Source organism: Aricia agestis, chromosome 9, assembly GCF_905147365.1.
Source record: "Aricia agestis chromosome 9, ilAriAges1.1, whole genome shotgun sequence".
Lineage (NCBI taxonomy): Eukaryota > Metazoa > Arthropoda > Insecta > Lepidoptera > Lycaenidae > Aricia > Aricia agestis.
In genome coordinates, this window is record NC_056414.1 from 757,529 (window position 1) to 774,425 (window position 16,897).

Consider the following 16,897-nt stretch of genomic DNA (forward strand, 5'->3'; position numbering starts at 1 on the left):
CAAGTTACTACTTCACTTTTTAATAAATGCCAAACAAAAATATGCATCTACACAATAGGTATACTTGCGCAGCTACTTTGTTCACAATTTTTCTAATGACTGTGCATAGTACTTATTTTGTCAACGTTCCAATAGGCAGTAGGTACCTTATTTCAACGATATCAAAATACTCCTTATTTAGCCGTAGCTTAAAATAATTATGATCGTCCATTAGCTCCAGTCTCTACCATCGCTTTAATCACAGGCTTAGAAGTTAGGGCTGACAGTATTAAACCATTAGTTTAGTCCATTAAGTACATCACTATTATATTACCTCGAAGATTCTATTAAATTAAACGTCTTTGGCATAAAGGCTAATCAAAAGAAGAAAAAAAAAATCGCACGGAACTCGTCGCGTGCGTGTGAGCGCGTGCGGCGCGCGGTCGCACGCGTACGCCGCCCCTTGTAACAGGTGACCTATTGTTACTTGATACTTGATTAAGTTTTGATTCACGGTTTTAATCGATTGAACTATGAATGATTTCATCCCGGAATAATTGACGGTTTCCAGTAGATACAACCAAAATTCAGCGCAACTTGTACTAGTAGGTTTTTAATGATTTGCTATGCTTGTGAAAAGAAAACTTAAATTAGTAAATCTCACAATATTTTAATTATTGCTACAGTATAATATTTCATGTTTGTGCAGTTAAATAGCGTCTTGTAGGCAAAATTATCTCGTATCGAAAATTAACCTTGTTTGACTACTATTTACTTACTCGTTTTGATAAATGATAATATAAATAATAAAAATAAATAATTAGATTTAAATTAATATACTACCAGGAAACAAAGTTCGTAACAAGTTCTAGAGAAATAGCCGAATTTGATTTCTTGCTACAAATAGTGACATCTACGAGCAGCACTCGTAAACCTAATTTAAAGTTTGATCCATTACATTGCTCATTTCGATACAATACGATAATAATAATATTACATAATATAAATTTATACCAGCTACTAGCTAGGGATAGGCCCAAAAAGTTCACGACTTTCACGACGACTTTATTTTGCCGGTGGGCGTGAATTTCAAGTCCCGGAATGAAAAAAATAGTATGGGCAGCGCAGGCGCGTGCGACGGAGCGCGGACGCGGGCGACGACGCTGATGCCCATACTATTTTTCATTTATACACACGCGAGCTTGAAAAATGACACCAAGACCAAAACAAGTTGGTCCGCATCACTGAAGGTCTCCATTATACAAGTACGCTGGACTTATGATACTCACCTGCTTTTTGTGCATATTTGAAGTAGAATCAGCGCCCCCAATGCGGGGGAAGAGAACTAAATTTGACGTAAATTGCAAATGGCCGCTTAATCGTTATTGGTTGTCATCACTACTATTAGTTCCAAGTACTCTCACTATTGCTATCAGCGCCAATATGGCGACTTTCAAACGTTAGTTCTCTTCCCCCGCATTGGAGGCGCTGATTCCGCTTCAAATAGGCACAAAAAATAGCTGTCATTTCAAAGGGTATCTTTTGTCCAGCGTACTTGTATAACGGAGGTCAGCAGCTGTGGTCCGCATGAAAAAAACGTTGGGGACCACTGATTTAAATAATTTAATCTTCCTTCTCCATACGTTTATTTTATTATTTACTCTGTGTCATAAAAATAAAACCATATTTCAGTCTCTATTTACAGATACTTTATTTTCTTAACCTAGTTTACTTATTCTAAATACATAGCAGTCAGAAAATATATTTCGGATGTTATCTGTCGGCATCGCTTTATTACAATAACGCTTTAATTATTGTGATAAAAATCACACATTTTTTTTCAGGCGGGCCGACCGCATGATGCAATAGCCCAGAGATCTGCATCACTCGAGTAGTTCCAGGTGCGTTGCCATGTTCACTTGTCGTGGCTGGAGCGGGAGTCGGGGTCGGAGGTGTCGCGCTCGGCGCAGAAGTCCAACTCGTCCACCGACATCGGCGTGTCTGATAACATTACATAATGGTAAATACATACTACTACATCCATATAATAATAAAGTCGAAAGTTACTGGCAGAAACCGCCGAATCAATTTTAATGAGATTTAGTTTGAATCCCGGGTAAGGTCATGGATAGTTTTGTTCTGAAAATGTACGGTTCTCGCGACGATCATCGTTGTTTTTTTTTTAAATGGCAGATCGGATGGAATGTAAAGACTACTGCAGTAGTCGGCTGCACTGTAGGCTACTCACCGAGGTGATCAAGCGTGACGCCTAGCGCGCGTCGCACCGGCGCGAGCGGCACGACCGCAGCGGGCGGCACGCGCGCCACCATCGCGCGCAGACACTGCGCCGACTGGCGCGCCGCCTCGCGCTCCGCCGCGCCGGCGCGAGCGCACAGCGATAGGTGCGGTGGGGGTGGCGCTGACAACCTGAAAACGAATTAAGGTATTGATACACTGTGTTTAATAAATAGATAATAGATTTACTAACTCGATGGTCAATACACAAGTTTTGTCATTATAGCGTTCTTTTTTTTTACAACACCGATAACGGAAGCTGTAAGTTTTACGTGTCCGGCCATGTAACAGATGTAGTCTCCGCCGGGATGTCGTCCTCGCTGTATACACTAAACACTGCTCACCGCTCCCGCTGCTCGCGCTCCAGCTTGGCCAGGACGTCCGCGGTGTGGGTGAGCGCGGCGCGCAGGCCGTAGTCGCGCGTGGCGGCCAGGATGTCGTCCTCTATGTCGGCGAGGAAGTCCACGTCGACGCCGACGTCGGACAGCGTGCGCAGCTCGCCGATGTCCACCTTCACGCTCGTTAGGTCCGGCTGCTAAAAATGTATAGCGTTGTTGATAAAATTTTATTGCCATTATAGAACCATATTTAAGTTCTCTTTAACTAAATATTAGCTTAGGATGCCGTTATTCGTTTATGAAACGGTTGCAAGTTTCGCTATGAAACTCACCGTGTCATCAGCGGGCGCGGTCTCAGCCTGCTGCTTCTTGTCGGGGAACATGGCCTCCATGTCGTAGATGCAGGCCCACGGCGAGTCCGCCGCGAACCGCAGCAGCTCCTCGTTACCTTGACCCAGCTCCGACGCTGAAAGTTATGCATTCATTATAGTGTTTAATTGAGACAAATTAAATCGTCACAAAACAATTATTATATTTTAGAACATTTAATATTGAAATATACTGAAATAAGTACTATAATTGCAATAAGTCCTGATGTCGTCTTGTCTCAAGGTAAGCCACAAATCAATAACGCGATTTAGTAAGTCATAACATGTAGTTTTTAGTCCCCTTCCCTCCCTACGCGATACTCACGCAGCGTGTGCAGCACGAGGTGCGACTCGTCGCGCGTGAGCGTGGCGAAGGTGGCGTCGTATGCGGGCGCGTACGAGCTGAACGGCCCGTACTGTAGCGGCTTCACGCACTTCGCCAGGTTGCGACGGTCCTCGCGCGTCGCTGCAACGATGGATTAGTCAGTTTATGAACCGCATTTAGTGTATTTGTCGAACATTCAAACTTATATTATAAATATTATATCTGTCACCTTTTCAAGTATAAAAATACTCACTGTGCAATGTCCCCGTGCCGTGCGTGAGTTTGCCGATGTACTGGCCCAGCGTCATGGGCCGATCCTCACTCGTGGGGTCCACAGTGTTGGTGACTATGCCGAGAGTGGTCTTGCCAGTGGCGTCCATGCGGGGGAATGCTGAAGAAAGAATTTTTTAAAATGCAGTATAATTTATTTATAAATTAAAATTCTATTTAATATTAGGACAATAATATAACTAAATATATATATTGCGTAGCCAATGCAAGACTATGGTTCAGGAATGTGCTAACAAATTTAAAATAAGTTCAAAACTTCGAATAAAAAGTGATCCAAAATATTTTTGGTCCTTTATCAGATCTATTAAATGTAATAGTGGCGAAATACCTGACGAAATGTATTTAGGAGACAGAGTTGTTGAAGGCGGACAGAATATTAGCAATTTATTTGCAGAATATTTTTATTCTGTTTATTCTAACTCAAAATTGCTGAGTTATTCAGCTGATTTGACAGGATGTAATTCCGAATCATTAAATTGTCTTCATATCTCTGAAGAAGAAGTAAAGAGCTCCCTTCAAACACTTAATGTCAATAAAGGTCCAGGCCCCGATGGCATTCCGCCACTGTTTCTCCGAAATTGTTCAGAGCAACTTGCTTATCCTCTTTATCTACTTTATAACATATCTTTAAGTAGCGGAAAATTTCCTTCAAAGTGGAAAGAAGCTTTCGTTACTCCGATACATAAAAACGGGGATCCAAGTAATATAGCAAATTATAGGCCTATATCAATTTTGTCAATAATGGGTAAATTGCTCGAAAAATTTGTGAAAAACAAGCTCTATTTCTACATCAAAAGCAAAATTGATATAAATCAACACGGCTTTCTTCCGGGTAGATCGACTACATCAAACCTTATAGGTTACGTCTCGGATATTTATGAAGCTTTAGAAAACAAAAAAGAAGTTCATGCCATATATACTGATTTTTCTAAGGCTTTTGATGTAGTTAACCATCAAATCCTAATTGCTAAGTTAGCTCATGCTGGCATATGTGGTTCCCTATTGAGATGGTGTGAATCCTATCTACTAAACCGGTCTCAGCTAGTTAAAATTAGGGGTTTTAAGTCTATTTTAAAAATGGTACCGTCTGGTGTGCCCCAGGGCTCTCACTTAGGACCAATATTCTTTTTAATTTATGTTAACGATTTGTGTTTGAACTTAACATCCAATTATCAAATGTTCGCCGATGACCTTAAAATCTACCGAGTTATAGGAAGTATGGCTGACACAGTTTTACTACAAAGAGATATTGACCAGGTGACTCATTGGTGCTCGTCAAACGGAATGAATTTAAATGTTGTAAAATGCTATTATATAAAATTTTCACGTAAACGTAATCCTTTCCGTCACATGTACCATGTCTCTAGCAATCCTATAACTGAAGTATCTTCCATGCGTGATTTGGGTGTTATAGTTGATAGCAAACTAGATTTTCGAGAACATATAAATAGTATAACATCTAAAGCTGCTAAAATGGCTGGTTTTATAATACGACAGACCAAGTTTTTCAAAGATCCAGAAATACCGGTGATACTTTTTAACTGTTATGTTCGTTATATTGTTGAATATTGTTCTCAAGTATGGAATCCATTTTATTATGCCCACATTTCGAGAATCGAGAAACTGCAAAAACACTTCTTGTATCATTTATGTTACTCTCTAAACCTTTGTCAAAATTTAATTTCTTATGAAGCTAAATTAGCACACTTCAATTTAGTTTCACTGGAGCATAGACGTCGCATCTCCGATATTGTTTTTTTGCATAAATTAATTAACGGGAATTTAGACAGCACCCCACTTCTAAATAAGATCAATTTATTAGTTCCTCGACCGGGCAGCCGTACTCGAAATAGAAAAACCTTTGACATACCTGTACACCACACAAATTATGGACAAAACTCCCCATTATACCGAATGTGTGCCTCATACAATAAGACCTGCGGTGAAATTGATATTTTTGGTACTTCTGTCTCATTATTCAAAGATAATTTATATAAAATTGTAAGCAAAGATTAGGCAACAAGAATTTAGCACCATTTTTGTACTTAACTTAGATTTATTTTGCATGTAGTATTCACTTCAAAAAGGATGTACACCACATTATGATACTTACTAACTTGTATTTAGAAATAAGTTGTAAATGTGTATTATCTAGTTTAGTGAATCAATAAAAAAAATAAATAAATAAATAAATAAATAAATCGAAAAAAGTGATTATCTTTATTCTTTACAAAAAACAAGGTTTACTTATATCATATCATTCAATCAACATGTCATGCAAATAAGTTCATACTTTTAAAGTACATTTAAAATATGAAAGACTTTGTTTGCCTAAAACCTACAGCACTAATTTGATGAAATGACTATGATAATGTGGGAAACCAAACCCAAGCTTATTGTATTTGTTCTGTCTAGGTAAGGTCAACTAGTTATGTTAGATTCTATCAAACCTTTCTTAGCTAGCCTCCGTCGATGCTGCTCCCTTTCCTCCTCCATCTGCAGCTTGACGCTGTCTCCGGGGTCCGTCTGCTCGTGGGACTCGGTGCCCTCCGCCTCCGACCCCCCGCTCTTGTGCTCACCGTTACGTTTTAGCTTGTGCTGCCGATACCATTACACATTAGTATGTAACATTATAAAACTTTTAGATTCAAAAGTGCATTCAGAGTTATTTTATCTTAGACTTTCTTTAAGTCTCAGTTTCATAGACAAAAATTTTGCCAAAGTAAAATTATTTTGAACTGGATCTATGATGTTCGCATTAGGAGCAATGCACATGTCGAAATCGATCTGTAATCAAATTGTTTCAATTGCTCAATGTTGACATGACTCAAGTGTCAATTTTGAGACTAGCACTGGTAAGTGGTAACACACTGCTCACTTAACGCGAATATTATAGATTAGTGGGATAACACACGCGGCCGTAATAGGTATAATGCTGCTGCAGAGTGAAGCACATCAAGTAATGAGATGTATGCTAATAACAACATTTTTAGATAAAATTATGTATTAAAAGCTTCACATTTATAAAAATGTAGCACCACATTATAATGTGATAAGTTTCACTATCAAAATCATAGCTTATCGAGTTTCAAAAGTAGGCAACATCTCACAACTAAATGCGCACATGCAAAAGTTCGCACTATAATATGTAAAAGTACCACAACGACAACATTCAGTTCGGTAAAGCAAAACAAACTAGTCACTAAGTGCATTCACTACTCAACGGAATTATATTGCAAACCTTTCTGCCGTACGTCCTTAACGGCTGCTTGCCAAAATATAACAACATCAAATGATTTGTAAAATGATAGATTATGGAATAGTTGCCAACTGGACCAATGTTGTGCAGAAAATGAATTTGAGTACTAAAAATTACCACATCAATTTTGGTACACTTGCACATCATTAAAATACACCAAAATTGTATGTCATACAATAAACACATGTAATTTGTATGACTCACTGATAAATTTGACTATGCTTAATAGAAACTATAAAACTTTACAATTTTATTACTTATCACTTACCAAATCCATCTTTCCAATATCAAATCCGAGCTCTCTGATGGGTATTTCATACATGTATGTGAGGTGGTCTCCGAGTGGTCGAAGCTTGTGGGGTGTAAGTTGCTTGAGCCCTGCATGCAGCAGTCTCCGAGCAGCCTTGTGGTACACTGTACCAGCCTTGTTGTACTTCATAGCATTATTACACATTAACTTGAAGTCATTCTAAAAGAATATTTGATTAAAATATTACAAGGATAAAAAGTAATTAATTTTAGGTTTTCCTAATAAAAATATTTAAAACTTGGTTCTTGTCTTCTTTTAAGACTGTTTTTCATATATTATTATTTAGGTCCGATTTCACCAACGTCTATTAGTGTTAACATACTTGTTAAAAGCTTGTTAAAATGTCATGTGTTCTCTTTCATTCATATGAAAAACAAGAGAGTTATAATGATATTAATTCAAATATTAACTTTAACAGTTGTAGGTGAAATTGGATCCAAATCTACTAAAAACTAGACAAAGCAAGATAATCTTGTTTATTTTAATTGTTTATTTTTATCTTCACCTAAACATTTTAATGTAAAAAATACATCATACTTACAATAAAACAATTCAAAGATCTGTACTCATTATCATCAATCTTTTGCTTCATTGTGGAAAAGTCCATGGGTCTTTTTATGACATTTGAATAGTTAGGTGCAAAGTTGTCGTTAACTGGCCATGCAAAGAATTGATGCGGATCACGCTTTTCCAGATTACGGAGAAGCTGCTCTAGCAGTCTTGACAGTGGACGTCTCTTTTGACTGGCCTTAAAAATACTCAGAATAAATATTATATAAACTTAATGCAATACATAGGCATATAATGTAATATTATTTGAATATTACATAACTAATATTGTTACCTTCAATGCTGGGTGTTGTTGTAATTGGACTTCCATGTGTGACTGTATTTTATTGAATTTTGTTATTCTGTGGACTTTAACTGTGGCATAATAAAAAAATTGGTCTTACTTTCAACACACATGTTCTTGGTTCTCTGTGTGACGCTGGTGAGTTAGGACCTGGACTAAATCGGCGCACCATTTTCTTCCCCGTAGTATGCTCTTCATCAGTTTCATCATCATCAGACAGTTTAATCTGAAGAGATATAGCAAGAAATAGAGAAAACTGAGATGATATATTATTTCTCAATTTATATTATTTCTTTATTTCTCAATCATAAGCTTTTATTTGATGATAAGGGTGAAATACAGTTTCCTAGGCCAAGTTCTACTAGAAATATGCATTTGTTCAATGAAATTGAATACAGGTCAAGTAGCCTATTGTATTTTTGAGGTATTCCTCGATCGTGGGAATCGCAGACACAATAGATTGTCAATTGTTTGCGGCAGCTGGGTGCCGCTTGGGGACAGGGAGGCAATTATATTAATATGACATTATTTTTGTGTTGAACGGTTACTTTTACATCAATTTATAATATGTAAACGGTACCCATTTTAAACAAATATCGGTACCACAAACCTACCATATCAATTTCACGCCTTCTTCTCTTTCTCTTCTTCACACTCCTCTCACTATCCTTGTGGTCATCATTCGCAGAATGATCCACATCACTTAAATCTAAAAGCTCCTCCTCTATAACAGTAAATTTTAATTTTAAACATTGAAAATGTAGCTGTAGAGCAACATTTGAGCAGGGATTTTTATACTCACTACAACTTAGTTTTTCTATGTCGTCCATAGCTGTATTGCTTTGATATTATTTACAGTTCTGTATTTATAACAAATATACTCGATAATGTTCTGAGTTTACAAAACAAAACAATAATAAATTAATTAACTTAAAATTTAGAACACTGAAGCAAAGCGTCCAAATTTTTTCTTTTTTCTGACATTGACGTTCGGCATTTTGACAGTTATCATTTTGTGACATTTTTTTTTAATATAGCACTTCGGCTATTTAACCATGGCTAGTGTCGAGTATATCATTGGCGGGAAAACAATATTCTATAATACAATAATTTTCAGCATTGTTTTTCTATATTAGCGTTTATTCCATTTGACGAAGTTTAGACGTCTAAAAAAATGATTTAGTAACTAAATTTAGTCAAGTGAAATCAATAACATTTAGAAAGTTAGGAATGCAAACTGAATAGTCTGTTGCGGATTGTAATAAATAAATAATGAAGGGTACAGGGGCAAAACAAGAAATGTCACAAAAACAAAAGATTTCATAATAAACATTTTAATATTTTAAAAGTTAACAATTTTCTTAATTATCATTTAAACTTACTTACTGTTTATAGGAACTTTAGTTTACTTTTAAAAGTCTTAAATGCAGTTACAAAAAATATTGTTATGAAATTAAAATTATATTAAATTATTAAAAAAATAAAGTAATTAACTTTTAGAACATACAAAAACTGGGAATGTCCACTGTGTCCCATACAAGGAATGTCCAACTAAACATGAGGAATGCTTTCAAAGTAGGATTGGGCCCCTTCAGAACAAAATCTTTTTAAATCCATTAAGTCCTTATACTTCTCTGCACTAACAGGCAAAAAATTTTGATATGCAAATCCTGGCAATTCAAATTCGTTTGAAAAGTCAGATCCAGTCCAGTCTTCCTTTAAAGGATTTTATATGCGTACAAATCAAGTTTTTAATGTTATTGTCTAATCGCTTGTTTGAACTAGACTTGCCTCTTTTATCAATTGGTGGAGTGCCAGTCATTTTCAATGATTTTTGCAGATGTTCCAACTTCCCTTTAGTTATGCCAAATATGGATATAAATGCTTTGTAACAGACAGGTACCTCTTTGGTTTCATCATTTTCAATAACCCTCACTTTATAAGTGAAATAGGTCTGATGGAAATTAGCATCAATTTCCGACTTTCTGCTGCGCCTCCTTTTTATTGAATTCACACTCATCAATCCACACAAGTATATATTTTGCTCATCGGTGCATTTCACACTGTTGAAGTATTTTATCAATTTTGTACGTTGATCTGATGATACACTTTCAAAACATTTTAATCTTTTACATCGGCAGTCATCTCCTGTTTCGTGCGTAGCAACTCGCAGTTTTTTCATTACTTCTCGCATTCTTCCTGTCTTCTTTCGTTTCTTTGTGTTACACATAAAACTATTATTATTTTCTTCATCACTATCAGTCATTTTACTAGAGATAATCCAATTAACTTTCCAAAACAAACCAGCAAGTCCGAACAAATCAAAATAATAATCGAGATAACCTCAAATTTAACGTAAATATTTTGACAGCTTGGACAATCCTTGTTACGTTCCGTTACGCCAAGGACCTTCCCTATTTTGTTCCTGTACATAGTTTTACATTTCAAGTAAAATAACGGACTACGCTTGTTTTAACACTTTTTGAGTGAAGCCAAATTAGAATACGCGGGAAAAGGAAAATGTTGCCCTATAAAAAATTGTTTTACATTTTTTGGACATTCCTGGTTTTGCACCTGTACTCTTCGTATGTAAAAGAGTTTTGCTAAGTTCTTTTGCAACTTATCATAAGTTCAAGTTGCAAGGCGCGGTATATCGGGCGGTCCACAGATTACTATGTCTTTGTCCTCTGAAGATTTTCTATTAGCTTTCCGTAGATTCCTGGCTAGAAGAGGCCATGTACGAGTAATCTATAGCGATAATGGAACTAACTTTCATGGTGCTAATAACATTTTTCGTAACCTAGACCACAACAACATGTGGCCGAAGATAGAATGGCGCTTCCTACCTCCAGCCCCGGATCTAGGGGGGGGGGGCAAGCCGGGGTCTGTGCCCCGGGCGGCAAATTCAGGAGGCGGCCAAATTCATACTTCACGGACCAATGGACAACTCATCATTGACCACGTAATAAAATATATAATAGCACAAGTACAGCAATTTCATGGCCATATCAACTTGACCGATACCCTGAGCGCGGACTGCGGAGTGAGACGTGCTGCACGAACATTTATTATTCGCGAGGCGCGTAGGCATAGTTCAAAATACGCGCCCGGCTCTCGCACGCTTTTAAACCCTACCCTGTTAATTATATTAAAATATATCCTACATAATATTGATAGCTGAAATTATATGGATGATAAAGGTGAAAATAAACATAAGCAGATAGGGGGGGCGGCATGGGCGTATATAAGGGGGGGGGGGTCGTGGGGGTCCGGACCCCCCACTTTACTATCCATCTTACTTGTCCAATCGACAATATAATATTATTGTCATCGATTGTCATCGGCAAGGTACATATTGTATTTTTTTTCTATTTACAATATAATAAAAAATTTTATACTGTGGAGCGTGCCGGAGGCAGAGTAGGTATTTAGGCTGCTGCAGAACCCTTCATGGGCGAGTTCAACTCGCACTTGGCCGCTTTTTTACGTTAGGGAGGTTACGTTTTTGTGTGAAACCGAGAGAGTCATAAATGCACGACGAACGAGTAAACTGGCCCTTAGGCCTAGTAGTAGAGATAATGCCCGGGGTTGAAGGATAATACAGGGTCGCTCGGCTAAAGACTGCGACGGGTGAGATTACTAGAGCGTTACAACGCATCTACCGCCTAGAGTTAGACGCGAACTCAGTGCTCGAAGAGGTTCCGGTAACTCGTTTCGGTCGTCCCGTCCGCCTTCCTGACAAGCTTAGGTTTTAATTCAATTATTATTTGCGTTTAGTATTATTTTAAGTTTTTCGCATATTGCCCTGCACTTACTCTCCACTATGTTAAATTTAATTAGTTGTCCTGGTTAGAGTAGGTACTGTGGTGGTTCTTTTGTAACTTATCATAAGTTCAAGTTGCAAGGCGTATGTTGCGGATTGTATGTATATGTAGGTATGTATAAAAGAGTTTTGCTAAATTTTTAAACTATTGTTTTTTCTATATTATGACATTTTAGACATTTACTTTTGCTGTAGAATTTTTCCTGTTATTTTATGTATAACTACAATAAAATATTTATTTACAAAACCGTGGATACTTTCTATCAAGTTTAAAGAGTACCATTCCACAACAAAGTCTTTTAAAAAAACTCTGACACTGGCAACCGTAGACAGAGTAATTTTCTAAATTGGCAACTCGCCGAGTCAGCCATTAAAAAGAAGAAGAAGTACTAACCACAACAAGATTAAAATATTATAAATTCCGTGAGTAATTTGTATTCTGTGATTATAAAACCCAAATTTAAACTTAGGAAATAGATTCATGATTCACGCAACAAAAACTATACTTTTTTAAAACAATATCATTATTCTATCAACTTTGACTGTTGACATTCATTCCAGGTTTGTAGAACAAATGCAGGGGCTGCGTGTCCAGACTCCAGCACACGCACACTCGAGCAGACGTGTTGTTCATCACCTCGCCAGATATTGATCAATTGCCAAATTGCTTTTATTCTAATGGTAATTTCTTTTTCAAGCGTTCGGGTGTTAGTTGTTATCTTTTGTCTGTTAGTTAATTTTTATCATTTGTTAATTGTTATAGGAATCAATGCAAGCTCTGGCCAGAGCGACGACGTGACGACTTGGCGTCTCCATTTATGCCACGAATTTTCATGAGTGTAATGGAGATGCCTGTGGACGAAGAACTGCGCTCTGCATCACCACCTGCAACAGAGCAGTCGACGGAGCTGCCTCACAGCTTATTCGATTGTAGTTGAGAAGAGTACCCTAAGTTCCCTAATTTCATGAGTGTCATGGAGACGCCTGTAGACGAAGAACTGCGCCCTGCATCACCACTTGCAACAGAGCAGTCGACAGAGCTGCCTCACAGCTTATTTGATTTTAGTTGGCAAGAGTTCCCTAACCCACCGATTCCACCTGAAACGAGGCGAGAGCTCTTCTCGAATGTTAATGTAGGTCCAACAGCTCCATGTGTCGACCCCTATGATGTATTCGTTGCCATATGGGACAGGCAATTTATGGAGCACATAGCTTCAGAAACAAATAGATATGCTCAGCAGGTGGTCGAAGAGACTCTCCGTAGCAACGACCTCCATCCCAATAGCCGCATTGGCAGGTGGTGTGACACCACGGCTGATGAATTGTATGTCTATATTGGCATTACTATTGCAATGGGGGTTGTTGTTAAATCCAGATTGGAGGAGTACTGGTCCTCCACCGCTGACATTTTCTATACTCCGGGTTTCAGTGCATACATGTCTTTTAATCGTTTTTTAATATTGAATAAATGTTTACATTTTAACAATAATGAAGACACATGTGGACTCAATGTTTCTGAAGCTAAATTATTTAAGATTAAACCTGTTTTTGTTCATCTTAATAGCAAATTTCAAAATTTATATCATCTTAGTCAAAACATATCTCTTGACAAGAGTCTTCTGATGTGGAAGGAGTTAGACAGTGACCAACCCATTCCCAATATAAAGGGGATCAGGACTTATGAAGTCTGTGAGTCTCAAACTGGCTACTTGTGGCGTTTTGAGATTCACGCTAATAAACAATCCACACCGCTGCAGCCGGAAGACCCATTAAACGCTCCCACACTGGCCATCGTTTTGGGACTCCTACACGGCCTCGAGAACAAAGGTCACACTGTATGGATGGACAATTCTTTTAATTCACCCATTCTCGCACGTCGGCTCAAATCCCTCGGTTTTGATTGTGTAGGTAAACTGCGAACCGACTGTAAGTTTGTTCCGCAGGCCCTGCAGAGTCTAACCAAGTGGAATATGGATCGTGGACAGCTCGTTGGTCTCACCTCGGGGGATGTGGATGTCATGGTATGGCGAGATAGCACCAGAGTCGCTATGATTTCGACATACCACGGCAACGCAGTGGCCCAGGATCGAGGTATTGCCAAACCCATCTCGATATTGGACTACAATAACATGATGGGGGGAGTCGAAAAAAAAGACCAAATGCTGGCGGCGTACCCGATAGAACGGAAACGTTCAAAATTCTGGTACAAAAAATTGTTCAGACGTCTCTTGAACGTTTCCGTTCTAAATTCATTCATCATCCACAAAAAGTCTTCGCCTACTTCTCCGCTATCCCACCGTAGTTTTAGAGTTAAATTAGTCAATTTGCTTTTAAAAAAACACTGTTCTCGCCCTGTCACTTCCCTTCCGTCTGTTCCGCCTGTCACCACACAGAACGTCGACGTCGGACCCTTTGATATCACCCACCGCTTGGAGGAGCACCCGTTACGTAATGGCGCACGAAAGCGGCGGCTCTGTACTGTGTGCAAGAAGCGGGTGTGGACGTTCTGTATTGGTTGCGACAAAACTGTTTGCAAAAGTTCTTGTTTTGTTAGTCTTCATAATAGTATTGATACATGATAGTATCGTATATTATATCGTATTCTTCATAATCATATTAATAAAATCTATATTTGCTCATTTGCCCCCTTATTTTATATTAAAAATATCTATCTATCTAAATATATAAAACTCAAAGGTGACTGACTGACTGACATGGTGATGTATCAACGCACAGCCCAAACCACTGGACGGATCGGGCTGAAATATGGCATGCAGGTAGATGTTATGACGTAGGCATCCGCTAAGAAAGAATTTTGATAAATTCCAACCCCAATGGGTTCAAATAGGGGATGAAAGTTTGTATATAATAATATGCGAAGCCGCGGGCAAAAGCTCGTATATTAAAATGATTATGAAGACAGATCTGAGATGTTCGCTATTAAGATGAATTAAAGCTATTGAATGTTATCATGATATTATTATTATATTTTGGCTATTACTATATTATGTACTGATCACTATAAAATATATTATCAGTCGTCACTGAGGTAGTAAGTACTACGTACTAGAGCAGCTATCGCGAACAAAAAACATGTCGCACTTGAGGCATGAGCGGGGTGGGAGGCGGGGCGGTGATTGCTATAGATGAGTACCGCAGAAGTGACACAGTTTTGTGGCTACACTCGAATGAATGCAGAATCCATTTCAGTAAGTGGATAAAATAAAAATAAAAATTCACTCTTTTATAAAATTTATAATTAATATGGATCCATAGTCCACTATAGCTAATTACCTTATTTAAATTACTTATATATTTTCAAATATGTACCATAATAAAATTATTATAACGTACGCATGTATAATGTACGTAATATTTTAAATACATATTACCAAAATACAAACTCGTCTACGTGACTAAGTACTTCATTCATCGTCGTCTTATCATAGATCTGTATTCTGCCTACATTACACTCTGAATCTACTACTCTATGACAATGCAAAATGGCGCGCGTCTTCGCCTAGTAATTCAATGTTCGTATTTTAATTGAAAATAATTAAATAAGAATGCTAATACCGATGAAATGTTATTCCGTTGCATTTGGAAGTGTTACTGGAATCATTTTTACACTATCTTAACCCACAACTAGGCATTTTTGTGACTTTTTTTGGTTTCGTTTTTGATTGTGGTACGTCTTGCGCGCAGAAGAGCTCGCGGGCGACTAAGTGCACTGCTGCTATATAGATTACGTTGAATGTGACCAAGCATTGCGTTGCGTTGTCGAGTCTAGTACGTAGTACATACTATGTCAGTGTCAGTCGTTAATTTAAGTTTAAAAGCAACCCCCGATTCTAAATTTTTGGTTGTAATATCAAACTCAAATTTTCAGCACTGAGCAGGCTCGATAATTCCATCTTTCAAATAAAATTGTCGGCCAAGTGCGAGTCGGACTCGCGCATGGAGGGTTCCGTACCATTATAGAGCAAAATTAGGCAAAAAATTGTGTTTTTTGTATGGGAGCCCCCTTCATTTTTTATTTTATTTTGTTTTTAGTATTTGTTGTTATAGCGGCAACACAACCTGTGAACATTTGAACTCTCTAGCTATTACCGTTCTTGAGTTACAGCCTGGAGACAGACAGACAGATAAACAGACGGACAGACAACGAAGTCTTAGTAATGGGGTCCCGTTTTTACCCTTTGGGTATGGCACCTTAAAAAACTAGTTCCATCCGTGCTGCGATGCCATCGGACAGGTACATTATTTACATACCTATTATGTTACTGTAAAAGCTCAAACTTCGGTAAATCTTAAGATTTAAGTGTAAATCTAAAACGATTTAAGACACGAGTTGGCAAATTATGTAAGTATTTCTAATAATACGACGATTTTTTTTGCACATTTACCATTAAAATTAGGTATTTCATAGATTTTACTACTGTCAGTTGACAGTAGTAAAATCTAAATGTTAGGAATAAAACAATGAGTAATTCTTAACAATTATTGACCATAATGTATCATTATAATACCCCAGTATAATACCCCAAAGAAGCTTCCATAAATATAAAGCCCTGACGATAGAAAGGTTAGGTAAGCCTGTAGGGACATTTTAAAATACAACAATCTCGAGCTGTCAAACGAAACCGAAATTGGTTTCAACTGTGTGTAAAAATATGTGTACGTATACACTTACACAAGCATGATTGAACATAATTTCTATGAAATTAAATTGTCAACGTGCGGCACGAGCCGACTGGACGTCAAAAAAAGAGTTCCGAGTGCTGCTGTCATGTATCACACGTCTCTTTTCGCAGTGTTACTGATAGTGACATCTCTCTTGCTCAGGCCTTTGTTTCTCTATTCCGCTAGGTATATTAACTTTATGGTTTTACCTGACTAGGTCTCCATGACTGGCACTGGACTGGACTATGACTACACGAATGGCACTCTGGGCTCTATATTATGGACTTCACTGTGAAAGTTTAAAATAGTTTAAGCAGCGCTGAAAGAGATTTTTTTTCCAGATTTGTATGGGTAAGCGCCCCTGCGTCGTGCA

At 37.9% G+C, this 16,897-nt stretch overlaps 2 protein-coding genes across 3 annotated transcripts; one reads left to right on the forward strand and one right to left on the reverse strand.

The window, feature by feature from the left end:
- Window positions 1–1,665: 1,665 nt before the first annotated feature.
- On the reverse strand, window positions 1,666–8,976 carry LOC121730608 (bromodomain-containing protein 7-like). 2 transcript variants are annotated; one of them, XM_042119724.1, is made up of 12 exons: window positions 8,821–8,976; window positions 8,633–8,742; window positions 8,119–8,244; window positions 7,707–7,913; window positions 7,124–7,324; window positions 6,047–6,194; window positions 3,559–3,696; window positions 3,306–3,446; window positions 2,945–3,078; window positions 2,619–2,806; window positions 2,228–2,406; window positions 1,666–1,980 (listed from the first exon to the last, which is right to left on the reverse strand). In XM_042119724.1, exons 1-12 carry the CDS (start codon window positions 8,846–8,848, stop codon window positions 1,895–1,897), a joined length of 1,686 nt encoding a protein of 561 aa, XP_041975658.1. In that variant the 5' UTR covers window positions 8,849–8,976; the 3' UTR covers window positions 1,666–1,894. The 2 variants fall into 2 exon arrangements, with proteins under 2 accessions (XP_041975658.1, XP_041975657.1); XM_042119723.1 differs by having other exon boundaries at window positions 2,619–2,809.
- Window positions 8,977–12,234: 3,258 nt separating this feature from the next.
- LOC121730044 (piggyBac transposable element-derived protein 4-like) lies at window positions 12,235–14,479 on the forward strand. Its single transcript, XM_042118827.1, has 3 exons — window positions 12,235–12,264; window positions 12,403–12,522; window positions 12,605–14,479. Exon 3 carries the CDS (start codon window positions 12,807–12,809, stop codon window positions 14,418–14,420), a length of 1,614 nt encoding a protein of 537 aa, XP_041974761.1. The 5' UTR covers window positions 12,235–12,264; window positions 12,403–12,522; window positions 12,605–12,806; the 3' UTR covers window positions 14,421–14,479.
- The last annotated feature ends 2,418 nt before the right edge of the window (window positions 14,480–16,897 follow it).